Genomic DNA, 25875 nt, shown 5'->3' with positions numbered 1-25875 from the left:
TCAATCTCACAACCCTGAGATCATGAACTGAGCTGAAATCAACAGATGCTTTATCGACTGAGCCACCCAGGCACCCCTGATGCCTCTTTTTACTGATGTTTTTTGGCTCAGCATTTAACAGGCATCCTAAAATCATGTGTTTTTCTCCGGGAAACAAATATAGTGGAAATTTTATTTTAGTAAACTGGAGTTTAATAAACTCCAGTAATTTTCACTTTTCCCTTCTTCCTTTGAATACTAGTATTTTGCAAATAACGTAGAAAATCCTCCCTTACAGAAAAAAAGAAGTGGATGTTGTGGAATTAAATATGAAATGAGTGCTCTACAAATGTTTCTGGCATCAGGGAAAAGAAAAAGGGAGAAATCAAAACATCAGGGTTTCAAAGACTTGAAAAATATATTTAAGTGGTGCTCTTAGCAATCACCCTGAATTTACACCTCTAGTAGCTAATGCTAACAAGAGACTTTCTCAGAAATAGAATTTTCCCTATGTATAGAAAATGCTAAGATTATATCATATTACACTTTTGTACCCAGAAATGACATTAATTTTCTACAACATTCTATTTTCATTCAGTTCAAGTTAACATATTGGAAATTTTTTTAATGTTTTACTTGTGATCAAACTGAAATCTATCAATTTTTCACTAAGCAGAACAAACTGATGGTCACCAGAGGGGAGGTGGGTGGAGGGATAGGTGAAAACAGGTGAAGGGGATTAATGATGAACACTGAATAATGATGTATAGAATTGCTGAGTCATTATACTGTACACCAGAAACTAATACAACACTATACATTAACTATACTGGAATTAAAATAGTAAACTTGATCTAAAAAAAAAATCCATCAATTTTTCTAGTCCTTGTTCCAGAAAATCAATCATGAGGTAACTAATCTCACTCTGGGGCCACATACAATTCATATGCAACCTACTTACTTCTGCTGTTCCTGCATTATATGAAGTTGTTCCAGTTTAGTCTTATGTTCAGACTCCAATCTGTTAAGCATCTCTTTTATGACGGAAATGAAAGAATTGAACTGGTACAATAAGAAATTGAGACAGTTATAATGTTTCGAATTCGCAGCAAACGTAATCTAATAAAACAATTCAACAAGTTAATCATAATATTCCCTATCTTTACCAGAATATGACCCACTCATAGTAGTGATGTCACAAGAATAGTATATTTAAACTCAGCATATCACAGCAAGCTTTTACAGTATTTCTGAATTTGGTGATAAAGTTGATGAGGATTTTAAGTTCCAGAAAATATGTCTCAATTAGTTTTTTAGCTTGATTTCTCTAACAGATATTATTCAGGGGTCTTATAAATTTAACCCCAGCAGTTTTTACATATTGATATTCCTAGAATAGTCCAAAATTGACCATCTGAATTTGTACATATCTGGAAACAACCCATTTAATAATGCATAACAAAATCAGTTTACTCAGATTGTTATAAAAATGACATGTTTGGCTAAAATAAATCTGTTTTCTAAAGTTAGTAGAAATATTAAATGTATACAGTTTAACTTTCAAATAATTATAGTTCCTAAAGTATATCTAATACTATGTCATACTGTAGTTTAAGCTTTGGGTAAATGATGACTCTTAGGGTACCTTAGATCGTCATGAACAATTTATTTAACAATACCATACATTACAGGAAGAATCTAGAAACTGCTTTCTTTCCCTCCCAAATCTTCTTTTTGTACTGGGTGCTTATACAAGTCTTCATTGTAGGTTTATTAATATTTCTATACCATAAATGAGGAAATTATGGCTCAGGGAGAGAGAAAGTAACTTAGTAAGAGCTACTAAATACATATGGTAGCATGAGAATTCATGTAAGTCTGTCTTCAGAGCTTCCTGCTCATTTCTACTTGACACTGCTTCTCACCATGCTCAATCGTCCCTTGTCTTACCATGAGAGTAACAAAAGGCATTATTTCCTTAGCAATTTACCTGGCAGGACACTCTGATCAGTTTTTTTTTTAAACTTTGTAATGAAGTATAACATGCGAACAGAGAAGTACACATATATAAGCACACATATCAAAAAATTCAAATTGAATTTAGCCAGTAGTCAGATGCAGAAAAAGAATACTGGCAGCACCCCACAAGCTTCCCTGTGCCCCCTTCTAGCTTCTTCCCACCCCCCTTATCCTATGAGTAAACACTAGTCTGACTTCTGGAAGTGTAGTTTTGACTGTTTTTGTACTTCATATAAATGGAATCATTCAGTAGATCTTCTGTGTCTGGTTTTACTTGCTCAACATTGTGAGATTTATCCAAATGTTGCATGTAGTTGGTTCAGAAGAATTAACACAGTGGGCCTGGACTGCTACCTTGAAAAGGCCTGCTTGCAAGGCTGGCCCTGGGCCGGTGTCCAGGAACTCAGATTTTAGGAGAGTTCCCGCCATTAGCTCATGAGAGCGGCTCACTAACCTGTACAAAGACTGTTTAATGCTAAACATCTGCTTTCCTTCTGGAAGTCTGGAATTTGAGTACATGACAGGCAGATGGAGCTACAACACTTCACATTTACTGTCACAACGCATTACCAGGGAGAGTAAGTTCGCTAAGGAGATGACTCGAAACTTGCATCTGGTTTCCTCCAGACTTTGCCCTATAAGCCTTCTCCCTTTGCTGATTTTGTTTTATGTCCTTTCGCCATAAAAAAATCATAGCCATGAATACAACTATGTGCTGAGGCCTGTGACTCCTAGTGAGTGAATCACTGAATCTAGAAGTGGTCTTCGGAACCCTCACCCAACACAAGTTGTGATATGTTTTGATTGCTACTTAGTATTTCCTGTTTTATAATCAAATGCAAAAAAATGTACTTTCTTAAATCAAGTTATCTTTTTCCATAATGCAAAATATACTTAGATTACTTTAAATCAGCACTGACAGAAGAGGGCAGTCTTAAATTAGGAACCCTCTCCATGAAGTGAATAGGAAAGCAGACCACACCCATGTTAACTACTGTAAAATACTAGAAAATATGAATCAAAGTACTTCTGTTGATGAAAATAGGCCCCTAAAAAAATCAACCATAAAGCTGAAGAAAACCAACACCACATTTCAAATGAAATTATATATTCTGAAATAAACATTTGGGAATATTTAAAAACATCCTAAATCATAAATAAGAACAGAAATGACTAAAAGTTGGACTCAGGCATATCATCATCCTATTTTTCCCCAATATTCACTGTTTCCCTTTTTGCCAATTGTAACCTCAACCCTGCCACCCAAGATATGAAGAAACTATCAAGCCAAAAATTGAAATTTAGGGACACAAACTTTCAGAGGCTTACCCTACCACTTCAAATGAAAGTTGGGGTCTGATTTTATAAATTTCTCTAACTCCAAAACTCCATTCATTCAGCTCTCTCCCTTAAGGCCAAAAGCTTCCTTAACTCTCAGCTTTCTGCTTCCTTAATTGCTCTAATTCACTTTCACTACTTAATTCCCAATCTTGTCTGCCATTCCATTTCTGACACTCCTTGGTTAACAGTAATCAACCAATCCCAGTCTTTCTTCCATTTTACTCCATTAAACACCAGTTCTACAGTGAACAAAATGACTTGTCATTACTCTAACTCAAATTTTCTCTCAGTTCAATAAACATTTTTGGTTTTAGCACTGTACTAAGTGCTGGGGATATAATAATGTATAAGGTATAATAACCAGCCTGGTGGGAAAGGCAGACACCTAAGTACATACCTGTGATAACTACACTGATAGAGCTATGCAGATAGATAATTGTATAATAATCTTTGATCAAATGTTTACCACATCTTGAAATTTCAAATACCTAAACCAGTACACCTGAAACTAATATAACACTGTATGCTAACTATACTGGAATTAAAAAAAATAACACAACAACAACAAAAAAGCAAATACCTAAATCAGACAGCAATTTAAAGTCTACCTATACTAGTCTCAATTTCTCTCTCTCCCATTACGCCCCTACTGTATTATAGGTATCTCTCAGTCAAACTGGATTATTCATTTCCTATGGCAGATAGGCTCTAAACTGGTTGCCAATTATCTCCTCGTTCTGCTGCTCAGGCCCTTGTGTAACTCCCTATCTTTGAGAGTGGGCAGGAGCTGTGACTTGCTGGTAACCAATAGAATTCAGCAAAGGTAATGGATGTCATTTCCTTAATTACACTACAGGATGCTGTAACTTCCATCTTTCTAGCAGATTCTCTTTCCCACTTTGATGAAACAAGTTGCCATGTTGGAAGGCTCATGAGGAAAAGAACTGACAGTGCATCCAGCTAACAGAGAGTTCGGAACTGAAGTCCTCAGTCCAGCAACCTAAAAGGAACTGAATCCTGCCAACAGCCATTAAGTAGCTTAGAAGCAGATCCTTCTTTTCCCCGATTGAGCCTTCAGATGAGACCCCAGCATTTGATGGTAGCATTGTGAAAACTCTGAACAGAGAATCCATGTCCTGGCTTGGCTGACCCACAGAAACGATGAAATAACCATCTAGTGTTTGGTGATTTGTTCTGTAGCAATAAATAACAGATATACACCCCTGACACATTACATTGATTTTTTTTCTTTGTTCATGTCAACTTCCCAGCCCCAAATCTGAAGTAGCCAAAAATCCTACATATCTTTCAATGTTCTAGTCATTTACTATCTCCCAATGAGACCTTCAATAATCCTTCCAACTCACATCTCCTTACCTTGAATCCACAAACTTTCTTTATTGAACTCTTTGGCATATTTTTCCTTGTTTTAGCAACACTTAAATGTAATGTATTCATACCAAGAAAACAGTAAGCTGGATAAACTGAATAAAGCACAAAACTATTCCTACCTGATTGAGATTAAGATTATTTTCAATACTCAGGGGAATCAGATGAGGCAATACTTTTCCAGCCAACTGCTCTTTGGTGATTCCCAACTTCTTATGAGTAAAAGTACATTTGTAAATACCTGATAGAAAAGAATGAGACAAATTTTATAGCTCAATACCACACATTAACAGACATTAGGAAAATAGTATATCTACATGAAATCTCTTGATAATTAATATAATTACAAATTTTTCCTTGTCAGTGCCTAGAACGAGGATGTTCTTAAATATGGATCAGAATGATTTCAGCTTTATCACCAGTTTAGATTTAAATACCATGACATATTTATCCTGAATTCTTTTGGCTTCAGAGCACACTTAATGTTAGCATAACATTAAAAGCCTTACCACACTGCAGCAGCAAGGTTACAGAATGACCCTCTATCCTGAAAACATCTGAATATATAGTTCAGACTTCTCACTCAAACTTGAGACACCTATTTCACAAGTGTGTGAGTATAGGTCTTACACCTTTATTCACTTCTTTAACTAATCGGAATCAACATGTTTGAAACTTTACTAATTTAACTCAACTCCACACAATCCTTCCCCATAGTCTCACCTATTTACTGGAACTTTAACACCCTGCTTATTACACCTATTCCACAAAGCCTTCATTTGGTAAACTGAGCACATTTGTTTCCCATTCTCTGAATGCTTTTGTTGTGTTTTGTATATAATCCATAGCCTTAGAACACATCATATCTTATCATTTTGCTGTTAAGGTACACTTCACTTATACACTCAAAGAGTAACTTTATTGAACACCTACTAAATGCTTATTCGCTAGGCACTTAATTGCTAAGCCCGTTACTTTTCCCTTTCCATTTTCTCACTGAATTCTCATGAGACTCCCATAATGATGCATTTTCATCCTCATCTGATAGATGAAGCAACTTTTCAAAGTCATTCCAGAACTGACACAGCCAAGACTGGAGCTAGGGCTCTTTCCACTATGCCAAACTCTTTCTCTTAAGAAGACTAATTTCTTTGAGGCCAAAAGTTTCATACCATATCCCATGCCTACAGAGGTCCACAATAAATTATTTGCTGACCATTCCTACAAATATTTACTGAGGGCTTTCTATAGACCAGGCACTATAGTAGGTGTTAAAAATACATAGCTGAGTAATTTGGTTTTTCTTCAAAATAAACTTTAAAATTAGTAAAAAGTAAACTTGTTAATGATTTTGTGATTCTACAATTATCTCTGTTTCCATGAGTATAACAGAACATCAGCATTTCCAGACTGGACCGTCAAAGCTTTAACTAATAACAAACAATTTCAGAGTTTCTTGACAGAGTAATTTGTAATTACGCTGATAGAATAGAATGTGCTGTAAGGCTAATATGCTTCATAAGCACATCACTTAACAGTGAAACACACTGGTTAAGATTTGAACATATATAAATTAAAAACCAGCTCTACCATTTATCAGTTGTGTTATCCTGGATAACTTACTTAAACTTTGGGCCTCAATTTCCTTACTGTAAAACAGAAATAACAGTACCCATCTCATTGGAATTTGGAGAGGACAAAATGAGATAATGCAGAGAAAATACTCAGCATAGCACCTTTTACAAACTGGGTACCAAATAACCATCAAGTATTACTATTAAGACTGGTATCATATCAGCCTTCCAAGCAGCTTTGTTTTCCTCTCTTATTTGGTATCATTTTACAGAGAAAACTACACATGATCATGATATTTGTGAAGCTAGGATTCCCAAATGTCTAATGCTTTTGTAAACGTCAAGGAAGGCTCTACAGTTTTGCTAAAATTAACACACAAAAAAGTTATATCATGGTATTTATCCCACCATTTCCTCAATTACTGAATGCTATATACTTGAAAAAAGGATACAAAGGTTTTGTAATTTGGAAGATTCATTTGCATGACTATAATACAATAAAGTAGCATCAAATGACATTAAATTTTCAGCTACCTAAAATTCCCATGAGGACTGCGGGTTCCTTGGATGGAATTTGTTGTAAGAAGGGCAGGATATCATCAAGTACAAACCACTTATCCAAGTATTCCAAAATCTTTCCTAAGCACACTAATGAATTTACACGAACCTATTAAAAGAGGTAAATTGCATTAGTCATTTAAAGTCTTTGCAACGTAGAACAAAATATTAACTATAAATTTAATCTTCATATAGATATGTTAAAATCTCAAGAATAAAAGTAGGTTTAAAAGCTTTCATCCTTTAATAATATAGGAAATCCATGTATTTACTAACTCCCCTGGACTTGTTTCAGAAAGACTTCATGATTGCTTTACCAGGACACTAGTTAGCTAAAGGTAAGGAATGACTTCAATTTTGTATCCTTCTAAATGAAGTGATTAGGATTTGAGCAGCTTTATTATACGTGTGTTTACTAACAATATTTCTTCGGGGACATCGGAATTATAAAAAGGACTACATTCTCCTACCAAGTGATCAATTTTACTAGGCTTCCAGTACTTTTCTCTAACTCAGGCTTAATTCATTCTTAAATTAAATATTTCAACAACATGTAAAAACTATATTTTATCCTACATAAAGTTTCCTATTTCTAAATATATCTTTAACACAGATACTAAAACCTGATACTTAGGAGCGCTTTTATCAAAATTTTATCTATATTCGCTTGACAATTTTGATAAATATTTCACACCCTATTTTTTTAGCTTAAATATGTTAAGATAGAATATTTTCAGAAAAAAGGCAAAGCAAAAAAAAATATACAGCAGACTGTTAAGTACAAAAAATTAGTGGTTGCCAAAGGGGACGTGGGTAGGGGGCTGGGTGAAATAAAGGGGATTAAGAGTATACTTATCATGATGAGCACTGACGAAGGTACAGAATTATTCAATTATTATACTACACATCTGAAACTAACACTGTATGGTAATTATATTTCAGTTTTTTAAAAAAGAATACTTTGAGTCAGGATCCTATCAACAGAACTCTAGTTTCAAAAAAAACCAAAACAAAACACTAAGAAAAGCAGAAAATAATTTAGCTGGTTAAAAAAAGCACGTATTTCTACAAGAAAGATGGAAGAAATTTTCTGAAAAATAAGGTGTTAATTGTTTCCTGAAATTCAAACATAAGGGATACTACAAATTCAATTAATTTGCTCTTAGAATCAGTGTTACAAAAGGAATTGCTATATTTTTTATATGTGTGTGCATGTGTGTCAAGAGAAGCTAGAAATACTAGTTTAATTTTATTTTTAATATAAAATATTAGTCATGTAAGTCATGAAGAAATAGAACTCTTGGAGCATTTCACCTACCTCTGTGTAGAATTTATTTTTCTTTATTTTCAGGAAACAGTATTAAAATACAATTCTAACTCACAACTTATGTTTCACTCATTTCCCAGTTAGAATTTTTTAACCCTAAAGGTCTATGTCTATGAATGCAATTCAGAATTCACATTTGCTCCTCTGAAGATAGGAGCACTGTGCGTGGTATATAAAATGCAAATCCAGGGGCGCCTGGGTGGCACAGCGGTTGAGCGTCTGCCTTCGGCTCAGGGTGAGATCCCGGTGTTCTGGGATCGAGCCCCACATCAGGCTCCTCCGCTGGGAACCTGCTTCTTCCTCTCCCACTCCCCCTGCTTGTGTTCCCTCTCTCGCTAGCTGTCTCTATCTCTGTCAAATAAATAAATAAAATCTTTAAAATAAATAAATAAATAAATAAATAAATAAATAAATAAATAAAATAAAATGCAAATCCATTCCAGAGTTACTGTTCTAAATACATTCATTATAACTCTTTGCAATCATGTCTTTAATGGCTCAGTTGGCATCTTAAAAAGAGATATAAACATCCCCAGGTATTAATACAGATCATTTCAGTATCAATGCTTCTCACCTCACTCTGCATAAATACTTAGAACTGAACTAGAACATGTACTTTGACAAAATGTATGCTAAAATAGGTCTATGCTGCCATAAAATACAGTGTGACTTACATGATTTTTATTTTCTTTTTTTCTAAAGATTTCATTTATTTTACTTTCAGTAATCTCTACACCCAACGTGGGGCTTGAACTTACAACTCCAAGATCAAGAGTCACATGCTCTATGACTAAGCCAGCCAGGAGCCTGCAGATTTTTAAAGGGCATTTTGAAAATAAAATTTTTAGCTGCATATTACTACCATCTGTTTTGAAAATTCACTCATAAAATTTAGAAAATTTCAGAGAAAAGAACTGGATTTCAAATCTTTTTAATATTTATGAAAAAAAAAGACTCAGAGGGGTACATTAACTTGCCCGATGGCACAGGACGGTTAGTAGTAGTGTCAGAATAAGAACTCGGGTTTCTGACTGCATTTCATCCTTGTTAATTTTGGTAAACAATGACATTTTTTCCTATTTTGGTGCTGTTTTCCATCTCAGGGCCTTTATACCAAAAAAAAACAAAAACAAAAAAACAAACAAAAAAACCCACCCATGAACTAAAATGGATTGGATCACTGTAAGGTAAAATCATATCATTTAAATTGTTTTTGCCTTAAGCAAAAGCTTAAGCTACAAATGCTTATATTTATTTAAATTTACATTTCACCTAATAAAGATGGAAAAGTTCTCCAAAGAACTATATTTACAAAATGCAAATTTAATAACATGACCATTATCAAACATCAATATAAAGAACTGATCAGCTGAACAAAGGACATTTCTCCCTCTTTTCTAAAGCTGCTGTTTGAAGAGATTATTCAATGTTACTTCTATAAAGAATTATCTGTGGGATAAATTCTTATGATCTACTGAGAAAAGGAGTTGGGAATATATATTTCTCCCAATATGAGATAATAAGAACTGTTATTTACTGCTATTTACTACTTCCTTGACTATCAACTGTGTTAAGATTCTGTATTCAAAGGAATCAGCTGCCTTTGACCTAGACTTTTGAGTACAACTATTTCCCCCACTTGTGTTCTTATTAATGTATTATTTTACTGTACCCTTAATTTTTTTTGAAAGTAAGCAAGCTGTAGATACAAAAATATAGACAGATGACTAAAAGTAAAGGCAGTTTATAAGAGGAAGCTGTTCAAAAAGTTTTTAGGTTTAAACACCAAGTTAAACTTTCATGTTTATTTTAAAACTACCAACAAAATAAATTGTGAATTAAAGCAGAAAAGTATTAAGAAAGAAAAATTACTCAAATTTTCTATTGAAGCGCTCAAAGTTAGGGGATGGGAGTAAGGTCAGGGATGTAATACTGCAAAATTATGTATCTGGGAAAACTACAGCTATCGATCACTTTTATAGCACTATATACAGGTTACCTATAGCCAACATGAAATATATGAACAAACTATAAAAAGGTAACTTAACAATAAGAAAATAATTTAAAACAATGAGAAGTTAAAGAAAAGCAAAAATTAATATGCAGTTACTTACGGCAAGGGAAGATGTTTGCAGACATGCATTTTTAATTCTTGGTATCAAAGCATTTTTCATAGATGGGTAGTCTATAAGATTTGCAAAGGTTGGAATGATGTTTAAACAGAGTTCCTATTAAGAAAATACACTGATTCAATCCTAGGGAAAGATTCTCTTCACCTTTTCTCTCACATATTAAAAAACATTTTGTATTTGCATGGCTAATTTGTCACACTGTTTCAAATAAACTTTCATGTATGTTATATCATTTGAGCCTTTCAACAACTATTTGAAAGAAGAACAGTTATCACTAGTTTTCAATTTTACAGATGAGGAAACAGACTCAAAAGACCTTCCTCAAAATTATGCAAGGTCATGTAACCTAACATATGGTAACAACATTCCTTGGTCTCATAACCAATTTCTTTCCCTGACAACACAATTCATCATTTATTATTTAAGAATGGGAACATCTAAGATGTGCTATCCTTCACAATGAGTGAAAATCAAGTACGAAGTGACATAAAACTATTCATCTTAAATAAGGGATTTCTGAGCTGTTACATATATCCTTATGACAGACTATAACACAAACATTTTCTTTAATATATTTTAAAAGATTAATAATACCAGGGAGAAAATGCAGTAAGACACTATTATACAATCCCAATTTTTAAACTGTGTAGATACATGTGTTTGTCTAAAGACTTATGGAAAAAGACATTAGGATAGATACGGAAATGTTAACTCTGGGCATCTCTGAGAGAGGATTTTAATTTTCTTTATATTTTTAAGAACTTTCAAATTCTGAAACTTAAGCAAGTATAACCCATAGAAACAGGAAAAAAATTTTTAAAACACTGTTAACTAATGCTGGCCATAATGTAAATGATTGTAACTGGGAACTCTAAATGAGGCTAACAGAGGAAAAGGGGGGATGACTAGGGAAAAGAGAACTAAATGAGTTAAGGAAAAGAACAAAAAATGGCTTGAGAACTGACTGACTGAAGAATATACATCTCAGATACCTTATAAGGGCAGAATGATCCTTGTAGCAAAGCATAGAAGGGATTACTGAAGAAAATGGAGGCATAAATGTGTATCAGGGAAGGAGTTAATATTTGGTATACTTAAAGATATTCATCTGTAATTAGCAGATAGAAATGAATTAACCACTAAGAATTTGTTATTAAAACAATGGTCACATATTTTATTTGCTTTATTCCCAGATTTCCAAAAGGCAGATATGAGTTATATGTTTATATCCACTCAGAACTATAATAAATAAGTGGGTGACATAAATCGAGGATAAGAAGTACAAGCTACATTCAAGGGGCCATTTTCCACAGATGGAAGAGAATAGACAAGGGTGAGCAGTTCATGAGACACTACGCTCCTGTTACCAGAGGGCGCCTCCCTAGGGAAGGTCAACCTTTAATTCAAGAGAGTGAGCGTGCACATGCATTGTACTGTATAACCTAGCAGCAGGTTAAAGACGCAAACCTTATTTTTTTTTTAAGATTTTATTTATTTATTTGACAGAGATAGAGACAGCCAGCGAGAGAGGGAACACAAGCAGGGGGAGTGGGAGAGGAAGAAGCAGGCTCCCAGCAGAGGAGCCTGATGCGGGGCTCGATCCCAGAACACTGGGATCACACCCTGAGCCGAAGGCAGACGCTTAACGACTGAACCACCCAGGCGCCCCTAAAGACGCAAATCTTAAATTATGTCTAAATCATACAGCTAAAGGTAGGGAGGAAGAGCTTTTTCCTGAAGAGGAAATATGATGAAGAACTTAAAAACAGGAGACTGAAACAAACCAAAACTCAAGGAAGTCATTAGCTCATTCTCAGGAACTTCTGCCTCTTAGTTTATACAAGTAACTGGTGATGGAGAGGGGAGAATAAACATAGCCTCTATGTTTAATTTTAAAGATAAAAATTTTTTAAATTGGTTCACATACATATTTCTATTCATTCCTCTAAGCATCCTAACTTTTGTAAACCATCTTCTACTTTTCCAGGTATTTTTCTAAACTCTTTAGACTCTTAAATATTTTTAATCAAACTTCACTTTAAAAATATCACTCCAAAAATGAATTTCAGAAGTTACTTTCCAGCCTTCTACTTGCATGACACTTGAAAAGATTTTTGCTTCTTGCTCTTGCTCTAGTACTCTCCCAAAGCTTAGACAGTCTTTTAACTTTATTGGACTCTACCAAGCGATGCTGATACTAATTAATTGGACTGGTGACTAAAGACTTATATTGAATGATACAAGAAATGTTGGTTTATAAAATTCAGCAAAGCTGCACAGGTCAATCTGGATTAAATATTAACTATTTGAATAAATACTTATTGGCTAAATGAACCCCCTCAGGAAGAAAAATGGGCTCTCATGTACTCAACCTTTTCTAATCTCAGGGACTATAAACCCGGGTTGGCTACACAGGGCCTGTGGGTTATGTTTTAAGAAACTATAATTCACAACTCCTTTGGAAAGGGCTAGAAAAAAGAAATAAGTACATCGTCCCCAATCATCCCATGTCATTTGGACAAAGGCAGCATATCCTCACCTTTAAGAAGGTTATCACCTTATAAGGACAAAACTTAACATCAACTTCACAACTTTGAGTAAACAAAAGAACTTAGACAAAGACTGAAATGAGCCAAAAAGTGACCTTACACATGTGGTACTAGGTTCACATCACTTAATTTTTAAGTAATCTCTACACCCAATGTGGGGTTCAAACTCCCAACCCTGCAATCAAGAGTCAGTCACATGCTCTACTGACTGAGCCAGCCAGGCGCCCCGATATGAGGTTCACATCAGGAAAAAGACGGTTTTGGTCAATAACTTTTAAAAATTAAAGTTCTGGGGACACCTGGGTGGTTCAGTCGATTAAGCTTCTACTTTTGGCTCAGGTCATGATCCCAGGGTCCTGGGATGGAGTCCCGCATCGGGCTCCCTGCTCAGCGAGGAGCCTGCTTCTCCCTCTGCCTGCTGCTCCCCTTGCTTGTGCTTGCTCCCTCTCTCTCTGACAAATAAATAAATAAAATCTTTAAAAAAAACAATTAGAGTTCTGTTTTTCTTTACTAGAATTTCTATACTGGCAAAGAAACGTTAAACATAAAACCATTTATGCAGTGAGATGTTCTTAACATAAGTACTTATTTTCCAAAGTAAAAAATCAAAAAAATAAATTACACTTTTAACAATGATCCAAAATTTTTTTCCAGGCAGCCCTACAGAACCAAATTTTTAACAGCAAAGCCAAAGAACTTAAAGTTTGGCAAAGTACATGTTTTAACATCACCTTTCTGACACACAAGCATGACTATAAATGCATTAGGAATGGTCACACTAAGTTACTGTCTGGTTTTCTATCTACTTGCTACACGAATTACCTTAAATATAGAAGGAACGCTTAGAAGACTGAGTTAGCAAGCATAAAAGAAAATTTTGAGTATGGGAGTACCTACTTAATGTTTTTATAAGAAAAAGGCACATGTATCTGACATTTTCACTCCCATGTTAGTTACTCATTCAGGAAGAAGATATACTGATCCAAACTACAATAAATCAAATCTTCCAGAACAGAACATTTTTCATAAATAAAAGTAATGAATAATTTTACTTCATTAATATAGTTATTTGTCAATTGATTCTTTAAATTATTTGGGAGCAGACACATTTTAGTAACAGTATACAATCCAATTCAATGGATTAATATATATCACTATTGAGTTTTATAGAAAAGATTTTACAACTCAAACCCAAAATGTACTTCTTTCTTTTGTTTTAAAAATAAAAATTTTTTTAAAAATTAAAATCATTATTAAAGAAAAAAAATCAAATATTATACCTGGATCTGAATGGAAGGAGCCTCTAGCGCTCTGTAAACCATTGGTAGGACACTGTTCTTTATTTCATCAGGAGGAGTTTTGGTTAGTAGCAAATCCATTTTTTGTAAGAAAATTAACAAAATCTGTGTAAAAAAGAGAAACAATGTATGAAAATTTAGAATCTTCATAAGATTTCACATATGACAAAATTTAAAGTATCTTCAAAAGAGTAAGTTCTATATTTTGACACTCACCATGTTGCTAGCCTGAAGGCATGGAAGACAAAAACATACAAATCAAGTTTCTTACATTTCCAGAAGCACAATATTTAATATTTGCTCTCAATTTAAATATTTAAATTAAGACTAATTTCCTAACTCTCATACTTCTTTGGTAATGCATCACTCACCCATAATTACCACTATCTGGAAACCTACTGAATTGGGGGGGGAAGCCTGAAAATAGCAAAGTCAGAGATCCCAAAGTAGTAAATTCACTTGGCTTCTAAGTTTAAGAGTAGAAGAAAAGGTACAGAAATGAAAGGGATTCCATTCCCCTTTGTTTTATTTCTTAAATTTCACATATGAGTGAAACCATATGCTAATTGTCTTTCTCTGAATGACCTATTTCGCTTAGCATACCCTCCAGTTCCAGCCACATCGTTGCAAATGGTAAGATTTCATCCTTTTTGATGGCTGAGTAGTATTCCATTTTATATATATGTATACACATACATACATATGTACACACATTTTCTTTATTCATTCGTCGACGGACATCTGAGCTCTTTCCATGGTTTGGCTATTGTGGACACTGCTGCTATAAACATTGAGGTGCAGGTGCCCCTTGGGATCACGATGTTTGTAGCCTTTGGGTAAATACCTAGTAGTGCAATAGCTGGGTCATAGGGTAGCGCTATTTTTAACTTCTTGAGGAACCTCCATACTGTTTTCTAGAGTGACTATACTAGCTTGCATTGCCACGAACTGTGTAAGAGGGTTCTCAGAGAGGGAGACAAGCCCTAAAAGACTATTAACTCTAGGAAACAAATTGAGGGCTGCTGGAGGGGGATGGGGCAACTGGGTGATGGGCATTAAGGAGGGCACTTGATGGAATGAGCACTGGGTGTTATATACAACTGATAAATAACTGAACTCTACATCTGAAACTAATGATACACTATATGTTAATTAACAGAATTTATTAAAATAAGATTTAAAAAAAAGAAATGAAAAGGATTGTCACAAAAAATTCTAGAAAGAAACATTTTCAATTGTCCCAGATCATTTGTTTTCTCACCTAACTGCCACACACCTACACTACAAGGAACAAACTGTGCCTTCTATTCACACAGAATACTGAGTGAACATGTGCCTCCACCACTTTGTCTCCTAACATCTTGACCATGTTTGGGAAACTCTGTTTCCCTCAGCTGCCCTTTCTTAGCCAAAGGAACTATTGCTTTACCACCACAGACTTCCTTTTGTTCCCCTCCTTTCAAAGGAAGGACCACAAATAGCCTGACATAAAACCATTAAATCAAGTAGTTGATGGTTTACTAATAAACCACTGCCATGTAGTGGCAGAAACATGTAATAATATTTACTATGTATCTAGAAATTTCATTTAATCTCAACAACCATTTTGTTTCAAAAATGAGCAAACAGAGGCTTTAAATGAGTAATGACTTGTTCAAGTCATACTTCTGTTAAGGATGAAGATTAGATTCAAGCCCAAGTGTATAACCCTGCAGCTCTTAAATCCAAGACTACCTTGAGTCTGACAAATAAATATTATAATAGAGTCTACCTCAGAAACTAACTACATTTTCACTTACAATACACACACATATTACTTCTGCGGTGCTGTAAGCATTTTCCCTCTTCTGGTGAAACTATTTATTACCAGTAAAATAAAGAGAAACAACTGGATTAACTATCTACAAATTAAAGATCTTAAATAACAAAATAAACAAAAAGCAAATACTTAAAAGTGCAGAAGAAAAAGAAATACTTTTCCCAAACCTTTATCTTTTAATAAGGCCAATAAGCAGTATAACACATGCCAAATTTCTTACATTTTCTGAGATGGTAAGTTATGGAGAGTTATAGATACTTACTTGCAAAGTTTAATTATACTTTTAGGAATGGTTCACTTCAAACATATGCAAAACAGGTTCTGACTTATGGAAAAGAAAGTCACTTATACTTACCTCAATTTTTAAAAAGTTGCATATCCATTCCTTTAATCCTCAATGATAGTCATCATTAACTAACATCATTAAATAACAGCAGATAAATAGGAAAGAGCATCTATACACATACCTGGATTGGCTCCTGCTGTTTAAAGACAGGGCCAAGTTCAGGTAGAATTAATTTGACATATTCTTCTTTGGTGCATTCTTCGGCAATCAGTAGAACATTGGGCAAAACAAAAGGTACCATATCAGGGTTTACAAATTCTGAAGTCAAACAAGGCAAAATTCTCTGCACAATGACACGCTGAAAGGCAAAAATGTTTTCATAAAACTAAATTTAACTTTAGTCTTTAGTACAGTCTTAAATTACAGTCTTAAAGTTAGTCTTAAACCTCCAATTCCCTTGGGGAAGATGACCGTATAATTTATGGTTGAAATTGGGACATTTTTGAGAGTAAAATGGGGTGCTCCTGCTATGTCAGGACAAGAGGAATAACGCGAGAATGTTACAGATAAGGGACGTATGGTCACCATTCCTTTAGAAATCCTTCCCTCACTAGTCGTCACTAAGATGTTTCTCTTCTTCATTACTTATGATTCATACCACACAACTTAAACTTACTACTTAAACTTAATACTTCAACTTATATACTGTTCTGTATTGTTAATTCTTGTTTCATGCATGTTACACATACTCTAAGAATCTTGACAGCAAGAACAATATTTTATGTTCCCTTTTATCTCCATAGCATCTAAGTAAAGGGTTAGACAAACAGTCCATAATCAATGAGTATCTGACAGATTAAACACTGGAGATATTTTTGTAACCAGGAATCACAAGTTTTCAACCACTGACTTCTAAAGCATTCGCCAACATTTTTTAGACTATATTACACTCATGATTTAATAAGCCAGAGAGGGGAGTTAAAGGAGTCGGAGAGGCTAGTATCAATACAGATGCATCCCCTTAATTGCTGGTGAGGCGATGATCTCCACGATGACAGTTTATGGACTTCTCTTCTGACATTTCATGTCCAGGTGCTACCTTTCCATAGGTAGTATTCTTCTAATTTTTTATCTAATTTATTAAATTATTTTTGGACTCTGTGAAAAAGGTCCACTAAACTTTCAGCTTCAGTCTGCAGCCTTCTATAGTCATTTATGCCCCTAAGGCAAAGTTACATTTATTTCTCTGGAAGAGTTATTACAGTAAATAAAAAACCTGACTATAATAAAGAACTGAACAACAAACCTTGGGCAGTTTTGGTAGAACTTTTGGCAGTCCTTTGAAAAACTGTGATTTCTGAAGATTATCTCTTTGGAATAAGGTATCAAAATACTGCAGCGTTACTGCACCAACATCATCAAAGAAGGGAATCTAAAAAGAGGAAAATAAAATTATTTTGATAAATATTAAAGTACTTCTCATACCTGAAACTGCCATAATACAGTGAAAAAAAATTCAGAAACATTTAGCAAAATGTTTTTTGCTAGGTCACTTAATAGGTCACTTAATAATTGTAATTATAAAAATCAAAATAAGGAAGTAATAACCAAATTTCTTTTCAAGTTCAAATTTTCAGTCCCTACCTATAAAGTTAGCTGGGCAGTAACATTTTCTTTATCTAACTAGTAAATACTGAAAAATTAAGTAAAATATCTTGAAGGCAAAATGAGTACCATTTATCTATTAAAATCCACTTAATGAGTAAATTAGAGGGCCATGAATTCTTGTGTCCAGAATTTCTACACCTACGTGACTGTTAAGACTCTGATTATTTGAGTGAAGAGAAGGGCCATATGCACCCCAATGTTCATAGCAGCATTGTCCACAATAGCTAAATCATGGAAGGAGCCAAGATGCCCTTCAACAGATGAATGGATTAAGAAGCTGTGGTCCATATATACAATGGAATATTACTCAGTTATCAGAAAGAATGAATTCTCAACATTTGCTGCAACATGGACGGCACTGGAGGAGATAATGCTAAGTGAAATAAGTCAAGCAGAGAAAGACAATTATCATATGATTTCTCTCATCTATGGAACATAAGAACTAGGATGATCGGTAGGGGAAGAAAGGGATAAAGAAAGGGGGGGTAATCAGAAGGGGGAATGAAACATGAGAGACTATGGACTATGAGAAACAAACTGAGGGCCTCAGAGGGGAGGTGGGTGGGGGACTGGGATAGACCAGTGATGGGTAGTAAGGAGGGCACGTATTGCATGGTGCATTGGGTGTTATACGCAACTAATGAAGCATCGAACTTTACATCGGAATCCGGGAATGTACTGTATGGTGACTAACACAATATAATAAAAAATCATTTAAAAAAAAAAAAAGACTCTGATTATTTGAAATCTTAATTTTATATGAGAGCATTTACATACATAAATTATTTAACTGTTTAAGATTAAAAGAAGCTGAATATTTAACACATTCAAGGATAGAGATGCTATTTGGGGACTCCATCTGATTAAATCTTGCTTTAGAAGAACTTAATCTACTTTAACTCATTGTCCCTCCACCTAAGGCAGGAACTCATGTGTACTTACCTTTGTCATTTGATCTGCATCTGGTCTTACAGTTGGAGTGACATTTAACAGTAGTTTTACATGTTCACGGACTTCCTCAGGTATGTTTGAAAGTGAACTAGATCCTAAACGACTCAACTATATTTAAAGAAGTGATAATATTAAATATGAACATAAAATATTCAAAAAGACAATGCATTTATAGTCAATAGTCTATTTAAAAAACCTTTTTGAAATTTACTCAAAAATATATGTTAGAATGAACAAACTGCTAATTCTACTGTGGCAAGATAATTAAGACACTTATCTTCAACACCCGAAATTGCTTCTAACACTGAAACAAATGCCCAGCATTTTAGATCATATTTCAGTATTCACTCTAGTAAATAAATGCCACGATTAAAGTTGTGGTAACAAGCTTTAATCCTCATTATTTACAGAACTACTTTTGTTAAGTCAATTTTATGCAAACTTGAAATATGAGACATTATCTCATTTTAGAGAATTTTCTGAACACATTTTTTTAAATCAAAGAAACATTTAATACTTTTAATGCAAGCAATTATTTATATATAAGGTAAATTACCTGATCCAACTGCCTACTAAAACTCTTATAAATATCTTGCTTGTTAACTTCAAATATGGGTTTCCCTTTATTAAATACAGCATACATGACAGTTCCTAGTGAGTACATATCACTGGCTGTTTCACAGCTCACAGAAAGTATGTATTCAGGAGCCAAATATTCAGGATTTGGAAGACACAATGATGGTAAATTTGGGTCCCACTCTTTACAAGGAAACTTAGGCTATAAGAAAACAGAAAAGAGTTTATATAGATTAAATATTTCAAATTAAAGTAAAAAACACTATCAAGCAGTAGCAACCTAGTTTTAAATTCATACTCAGTCATGCAAGTAAAAATATCATCACCACCTTCAATCCTGAAGTTCCAAATTCTCAAATATGGAAAGGGCACTAAACAAACTAAGAGATATGAATAAGAACTCTTGCAACCTGGGTGCCTGGGTGGCTCAGTCAGTTGAGCGTCTGACTCTTGATTTTGGCTCAGGTCGTGATCTCAGGGTCCTGAGTCAAGCACCACAATGGGTTCCATGCTGGCCATAGAGCCTGCTTGGGATTGATTCTCTCCCTCTCCCTCTGCCTCTGCCCTTGCCCTCCTGCTCACTCACTCTCTCTCAAAATAAATAAATAAAATATTAAAAAAAAAAAAAGAACTCTTACCACCTTCAAATTATTAGAGCTCTCTCCCAGAAGACAAATTATCACTCTAAGATGCAGTATGAATATGAAAAGGTATAGCCTATGTTCTATGATACACAGGCTTCAAGTCTTATGGACTCAGATTATTATTTGGAACCTTGTTCTTTCACTAACTGATTTAGTGGATTAACTGATTTAGTTAATAGGTTCAAAAGGTTGTTGTAAGATTAAACAAATATATGGGAAAAAATGGACCTAACACATTGTCAAGCAATACTCTTTCTGCTTCCCTTAAAAGTATTTACTTAAATTACAAATCTATTTTAGGTCAAATCATGGCGCTTTTAACAACTACATATATACAAAATATGCCCCTCCCTCTCTCTATATTAAAAAAATTTGAAATATTGCATTTTTTTCCTAAGTATAAATAGGTAGATAACAGTAATCACTACGTAACAGGTGCTTTGGAACCAGAGAGAACATGTTCAAATTCCACCTCTACCACTTAACCACCTGCCTAAACTTAGGTACATTATTTTATTCTATGAGCCTAACTTACCCATCTGTATTATTCCCATATCGCACAGACTGTGGTAAGGATTAAATAAGTAAACACATTAAAAAGTTCTTTGTTAGAAAAGTACTTCAATAAATGTTAGCTCTTATTATCACTGATACTGTTATCATGCTCCCTTAAAGAAGATTCTGTGGTCTAATGTTGGGAAAACACTGTTAGAGATTCACAATGTTTGTTAGTATATTTGATATCAGGAGGAAAAAAGCCTCCTTAACCCAACAGTTCTCAAATTTGTTTAACTCTAGCATCCTTTACTCAAGTAACACTACTGTGGAATTAACGAGCTGAAGAATATCTTAGGTAAAATGAACATGAGAAATTTTCTATAAAGCTGTACATTTAAACAAACGTTGTACCACGTAGCCTATTTCTACACATTTATCAGACTTGCAAATTCTCCAGTCCAATCTGGATGCATCACAAATTTCCACAGCTTTAAAAATACTAGAAGACTGGGGCACCTGGCTGGCTCAGTCGGCAGAGCATGCAACTCTTGATCTCATGTTTGTGAGTTCAAGCCCCACGTTGGCTGTAGAGATTACTTAAAATCTTAAAAAAAAAAAAAAAATTACAAGACTTAAAACCTTCATTACCTCTTGTTCAGAAGGATTGGTTGATGATACACAAAAATCAAAGCCCATTATTTTCCAGGCTCCACTTTTATTCAAAATTATATTTTCAGGTGTAATATTTCCATGGACCATTTTCACACTGCTATGCAAAAATGACAATCCTTCAGAAACCTGTAAATGGGGGGGGGGGGGGAGACACTTTGACATTAAACAAAACTCCTTTCAATTACAATAATAAAATATCTCTTAAAAATCATAATTGTTGGGGCGCCTGGGTGGCTCAGTCAGTTAAGTGTCTGCCTTCGGCTCAGGTCATGATCCCAGCATCCTGGGATCGAGCCCTGTGTCAGGCTCTCTGCTACGCCAGGAGCCTGCTTCTCCCTCTGCCCCTTCCCCTGGTTGTGCGTGCGCTCTCTCTCTCTCTTTGTGTCAAATGAATAAATAAAATATTTTTAAAAAATCGTAATCGCTGTTTCTCCCAATAAAAGATTTTTTTACATGTCAGGGAACAATTAATTTTCATCATGAATGCAGAGTAGATACTCTCAGTTGCCACAACAATCCAAGCATTAGTGGGAAAAACCCAGTTAAAAAACCAGACTACAACTCTTTATTAAAGTTCCTTTCCATATGCATATAAGCAAAATCGAAGATAATTTAAAACCACTTTTCTACCCAAATTTATTCAGTTTCTGTGTTTGAAACGTGAAAGAATCTTCAATTCCCAAGTTACAGATAGTAAATATCAAGGGACTCTTTGTCAAGTTGATTCATATTCGTAACAGTTTTATATATTTACACTTCATATTGAAATTCAGATTTTCCTAAATCGTAGTATGCTCAGTTTTCATATATTAATTGATGTTCACGCATTCTCAAATTGGATTAATATTTGGTAATTTTTATATCTGTACCTGAGACTATCATGGAATTTGTTAACCAAAAATGAAGACCGATTTCTGTTTCCAGGAGTAGATTTTGGCAAACTAACACTCCCTGACTTCCAGGACACCACTCTCCCAGGCTTTCCCCCAACTCCACTGGTCACTGCTTTTCAGTCTATTGATTCTGCTGGTTCCTCCTCAGTACCCCAACCTCCTGGACTCGGTGTGTGGACAGCTGAAGTTTCCATCTACTCTTTCTCAGTGTTCTCAGAGGTTGACTGTTCCCAAATTATCTCCAGGCTGGGCCTCTTCTAAAGTCCAGACTTGATTATCTGACTGCCTTCTTGACTTCTCTCCCCTTGAATGTTTTATAAGCATCTCATTCTTAGAAGAATCAAAAACTGAGCTTCCCCTACAATTCAGTTCTTTTCTCCTGTGGTCTTTTCCCCATATCAGTTAATGGCCACTTCACTTTTCCATTTTTCAAAAACCTTTGAGTTATCCTGCACTACTCTATTTTTTCTTATGTAACAAAGCCATCTGCAAATTCCAATACCTTCACCATCAAAATGATGAAATCTGATCCTGTCTTACCACCTTCCCGACCCTGGACCATCCTCACCTCTGGCCTGTACAACTATAGCAGCCACCTACTTCACCTCTTTGTTTCTGCTCATCCCCTTCTACATAATTTAATTCTCAATAAGCAGCTACCAGATCATGTCACTTTCCTGCTCAAAGCCTTCCAGAAGCCTTTCCTTTCTCTCAGAGTAAAATTCAAAGTATTTCTCTGGCTTTCACGGCCTAACAGGACTTAACCACTCATTAACTCCCTGACCTTGTCTCCTCCTACTCATCTTACTAACTCCTTTCCACCACTCCAGGTATTTCACTATTCCTTGAACAAGTCATGCATGATTCTGTTTCAGGGACTTTGCACTTGCTGTTTTTTCTGCCTCGACCATTCTTTCCCTAGGTATCTAGATGGTTCACTTCTTTGCTTTTTTTCAGATCTTTACTCACATGTCCCCTTTTCAGTTACAGTTTTCCTGACTACCCCATTCAAAAGTGCAACCTTTTCCTCCCCATCCAAACTACCTTTCTTCCTCCTCCCCTTATTTTCTCCACATGCATTTATCATAATCTAATATGCTATATATTTACTTATTTTATTGTCTTTCTTCCCCCATAAGAATATAAATTCTAAAAGGCAGGATTTTGTGTCCGTTTCTTCCCCTGGCCTATCTTCAGCATCCAGAACTGTGCCAGACATGCTATCCAATAAATATACGCTTAATGAATGGATATGAGAATAAATTCTCTCTAAAAAAAAACACACACACACACACAAAACACAAAACCTTACAGTTTCAACATCAAGTTAAGTCAACAGTGAAGAATGTAAAGAGTACTGTTTTGGAAAATATCTGGATTCCTGTCCCAACTTTATTACTTACTAGCCTTGCAACTTTGAGCAAGGCAACTGAACCCATGTAGGTCCCAGCTGGTGAATTACTTCAAACGATGGTATATTAACCTCTTAATAAATGTGGGAAATCATATTAGATTCCACACCACTTCCAATTCCCATCCCCATAGTCAGTCAAAAGGGCCTATTTTAACCGCATAACTTCATTCCATCCCTCTAATACTTCCTATGATTTTTGAGCAAGACTTTTTAACTATCATTAACTATTTTTACATGCAGGCACTATGCTAAGTACTTATAAATTTACACATTTGATTCCAAAAATAACCCTACATAGTAGTGATTATTTCTCATACATTTCCCCTATGCCCAAGTTCCACTCTTCTAGAATGACACTTCTAAAATGCATATCAGACCAGGTCATTTACTCTGCTTAAAACCCTCCAGTGTTCTTTTTCTATCTTTCCAGTTTCATTTTTCACCACACCTTGAGATGCAATGTGCTACTTCTAACTGCCTGAATATTTATCCTCAGTGACTAGTATAATAAGCAATTAGGGGCTTAATATTTCTCAAATGAATGTTCTCCAGTTCTAACACACTGGAACCTATGAAATTCATGTAAGATCTGCCTTTTTAAAAAGCTTATTCTGCAAATATAATTTATAAAATACACAAAGTTTTTCAAATCTAGAAAAGTCAAATGATTTTTGACAAAGGTACCAACACCATTCAATGGGGAAAGGATGGAAGTTTTAACAAAGGGTGCTGAGAAAATTGGACATCCATAGGCAAAACAATGAGGTTGGACCCTTACCTTAAACCATACGTAAAAATCAATTCAAATCAAACGCCTAAATATAAGCCTAAAACTATAAAACTCTTAGGAGAAAACATAGAGGAAAGCTTCATGACACTGGATATGGCAAAGACTTCTTAGATATGACACCAAATGCACAGGCAACAAAAGAAAAAATAAATTGGATATATCAAAATAAAAACTTCTATTCATCAAAGGACAAAATCAACAGAGTGAAAAGGCAATCCACAGAATGGGAGAAAATATTTGCCAATCATATATCTGATTATATATTGAGGTTAATATCTGGACTATATAATAAACACCTACAATTCAACAACAACAAACAAACAACCTGATTAAAAGACGGTCAAAGGACTTGCATAGATATTTTTTCAAAGAAGATATACAAATGGACAAGAAGTACATGAAAATATGCTTAAATTCACTAACTCCTAAAATGCAAATCAAAACCACAACGATCTACCACCTCAACCCCATTAGGATGGCTACTATCAAAAACTAGAAAATAATAAATGTTGGTGAGGACAAGAAGAAATTAGAACTCTGTGCTGCATTACTGGTATAAATATAAAATGGGATAGCCACTATGGAAAAAAGTACACTAGTTCCTCAAAAAATAAAAAATAGAATTACTATATGATCCAGCAATTCCACTTCTGGGTACATCCCCAAAATAACTAAAAGCAGGATCTTGAAGAGACACTTCTACACCCATGTTCAGAGCAGTTATTACTCACAAGAGCCAAGATCTGGAAGCAACCCAAGTGTCCACAGACAAATGAATAAACATAACGTGGTAAATACATGCAATGGATTATTCAGCCTTAAAAAGGAAATTCTGACACATGCTACAACATGGATAAACCTCAAGAACATCATAATAAGTGAAATAAACCACAAAAGGAAAAATAACATATGATTCCACTTATATGAGGCACCTAAAGTAGTCAAATCATAGAGAATCAAAGTAGAATGGTTGCCAGGGGCTGGGGAGTGGTGAGGATGGGTATGGAGAGTTATTGTTTAATGGATACAGCTTCAGTTTTGCAAGGTGAGAAGAGTTCTGGAGATGGATGGTGGTATGGCTGCACAACAATATAAATGTACTGAACGCCCCTGAACTGTACACTCAAAAATGGTAAGATGGTAAATTTTATGTTATGCATATTTTACCACAATTTAAAATATATATACTGTTAAAAGAATAAGATAAACCAGACACTAGGAGAAAATATTTGTAAATCATGTATCTGACATAAGATTTGTGTCCACAGTATACAAAGAAATCTCAAAATTTAATAATAAAAAACCACCCATCCAAAAAATGGGGAAAAGAGCTGAACAGATATTTCACCAAAAAAATATTCAAGTATATGAAAAGGTGTTCAACATCATTCTTCATCAGGGAAATGCAAATTAAAACTCCAACAAAATAACACTGCATACCAATTAGAATAGCTAAAATTAAAAAGACCAACCATACCAACTTTTGGCAAATATGTGG

The 25875-nt window shown here is 34.7% G+C and overlaps 1 protein-coding gene across 1 annotated transcript in view; it reads right to left on the bottom strand.

Moving 5' to 3' along the window:
- The window catches only part of SCYL2 (SCY1 like pseudokinase 2), a 58682-nt gene that overhangs the window by 5549 nt on the left and 27258 nt on the right, over positions 1–25875 (bottom strand). The window contains exons 5-14 of the mRNA XM_008705722.2: positions 21257–21406; positions 19447–19668; positions 18882–18998; positions 17578–17703; positions 16453–16629; positions 14149–14271; positions 10302–10415; positions 6837–6969; positions 4851–4969; positions 941–1041 (exon numbers count right to left, since the gene is read on the bottom strand). Of these exons, the coding sequence (XP_008703944.1) occupies positions 941–1041; positions 4851–4969; positions 6837–6969; positions 10302–10415; positions 14149–14271; positions 16453–16629; positions 17578–17703; positions 18882–18998; positions 19447–19668; positions 21257–21406 (1382 nt within the window). The remainder of the gene's footprint in view (positions 1–940; positions 1042–4850; positions 4970–6836; positions 6970–10301; positions 10416–14148; positions 14272–16452; positions 16630–17577; positions 17704–18881; positions 18999–19446; positions 19669–21256; positions 21407–25875) is intronic.

The sequence above is a fragment of the Ursus maritimus genome, unplaced genomic scaffold, assembly GCF_017311325.1.
Source record: "Ursus maritimus isolate PB19 unplaced genomic scaffold, ASM1731132v1 scaffold_21, whole genome shotgun sequence".
In the NCBI taxonomy this organism is placed as follows: Eukaryota; Metazoa; Chordata; class Mammalia; order Carnivora; family Ursidae; genus Ursus; species Ursus maritimus.
The sequence above is the reverse complement of the archived record's forward strand: the minus strand, read 5'-3'. Positions and strand labels throughout refer to the sequence as shown.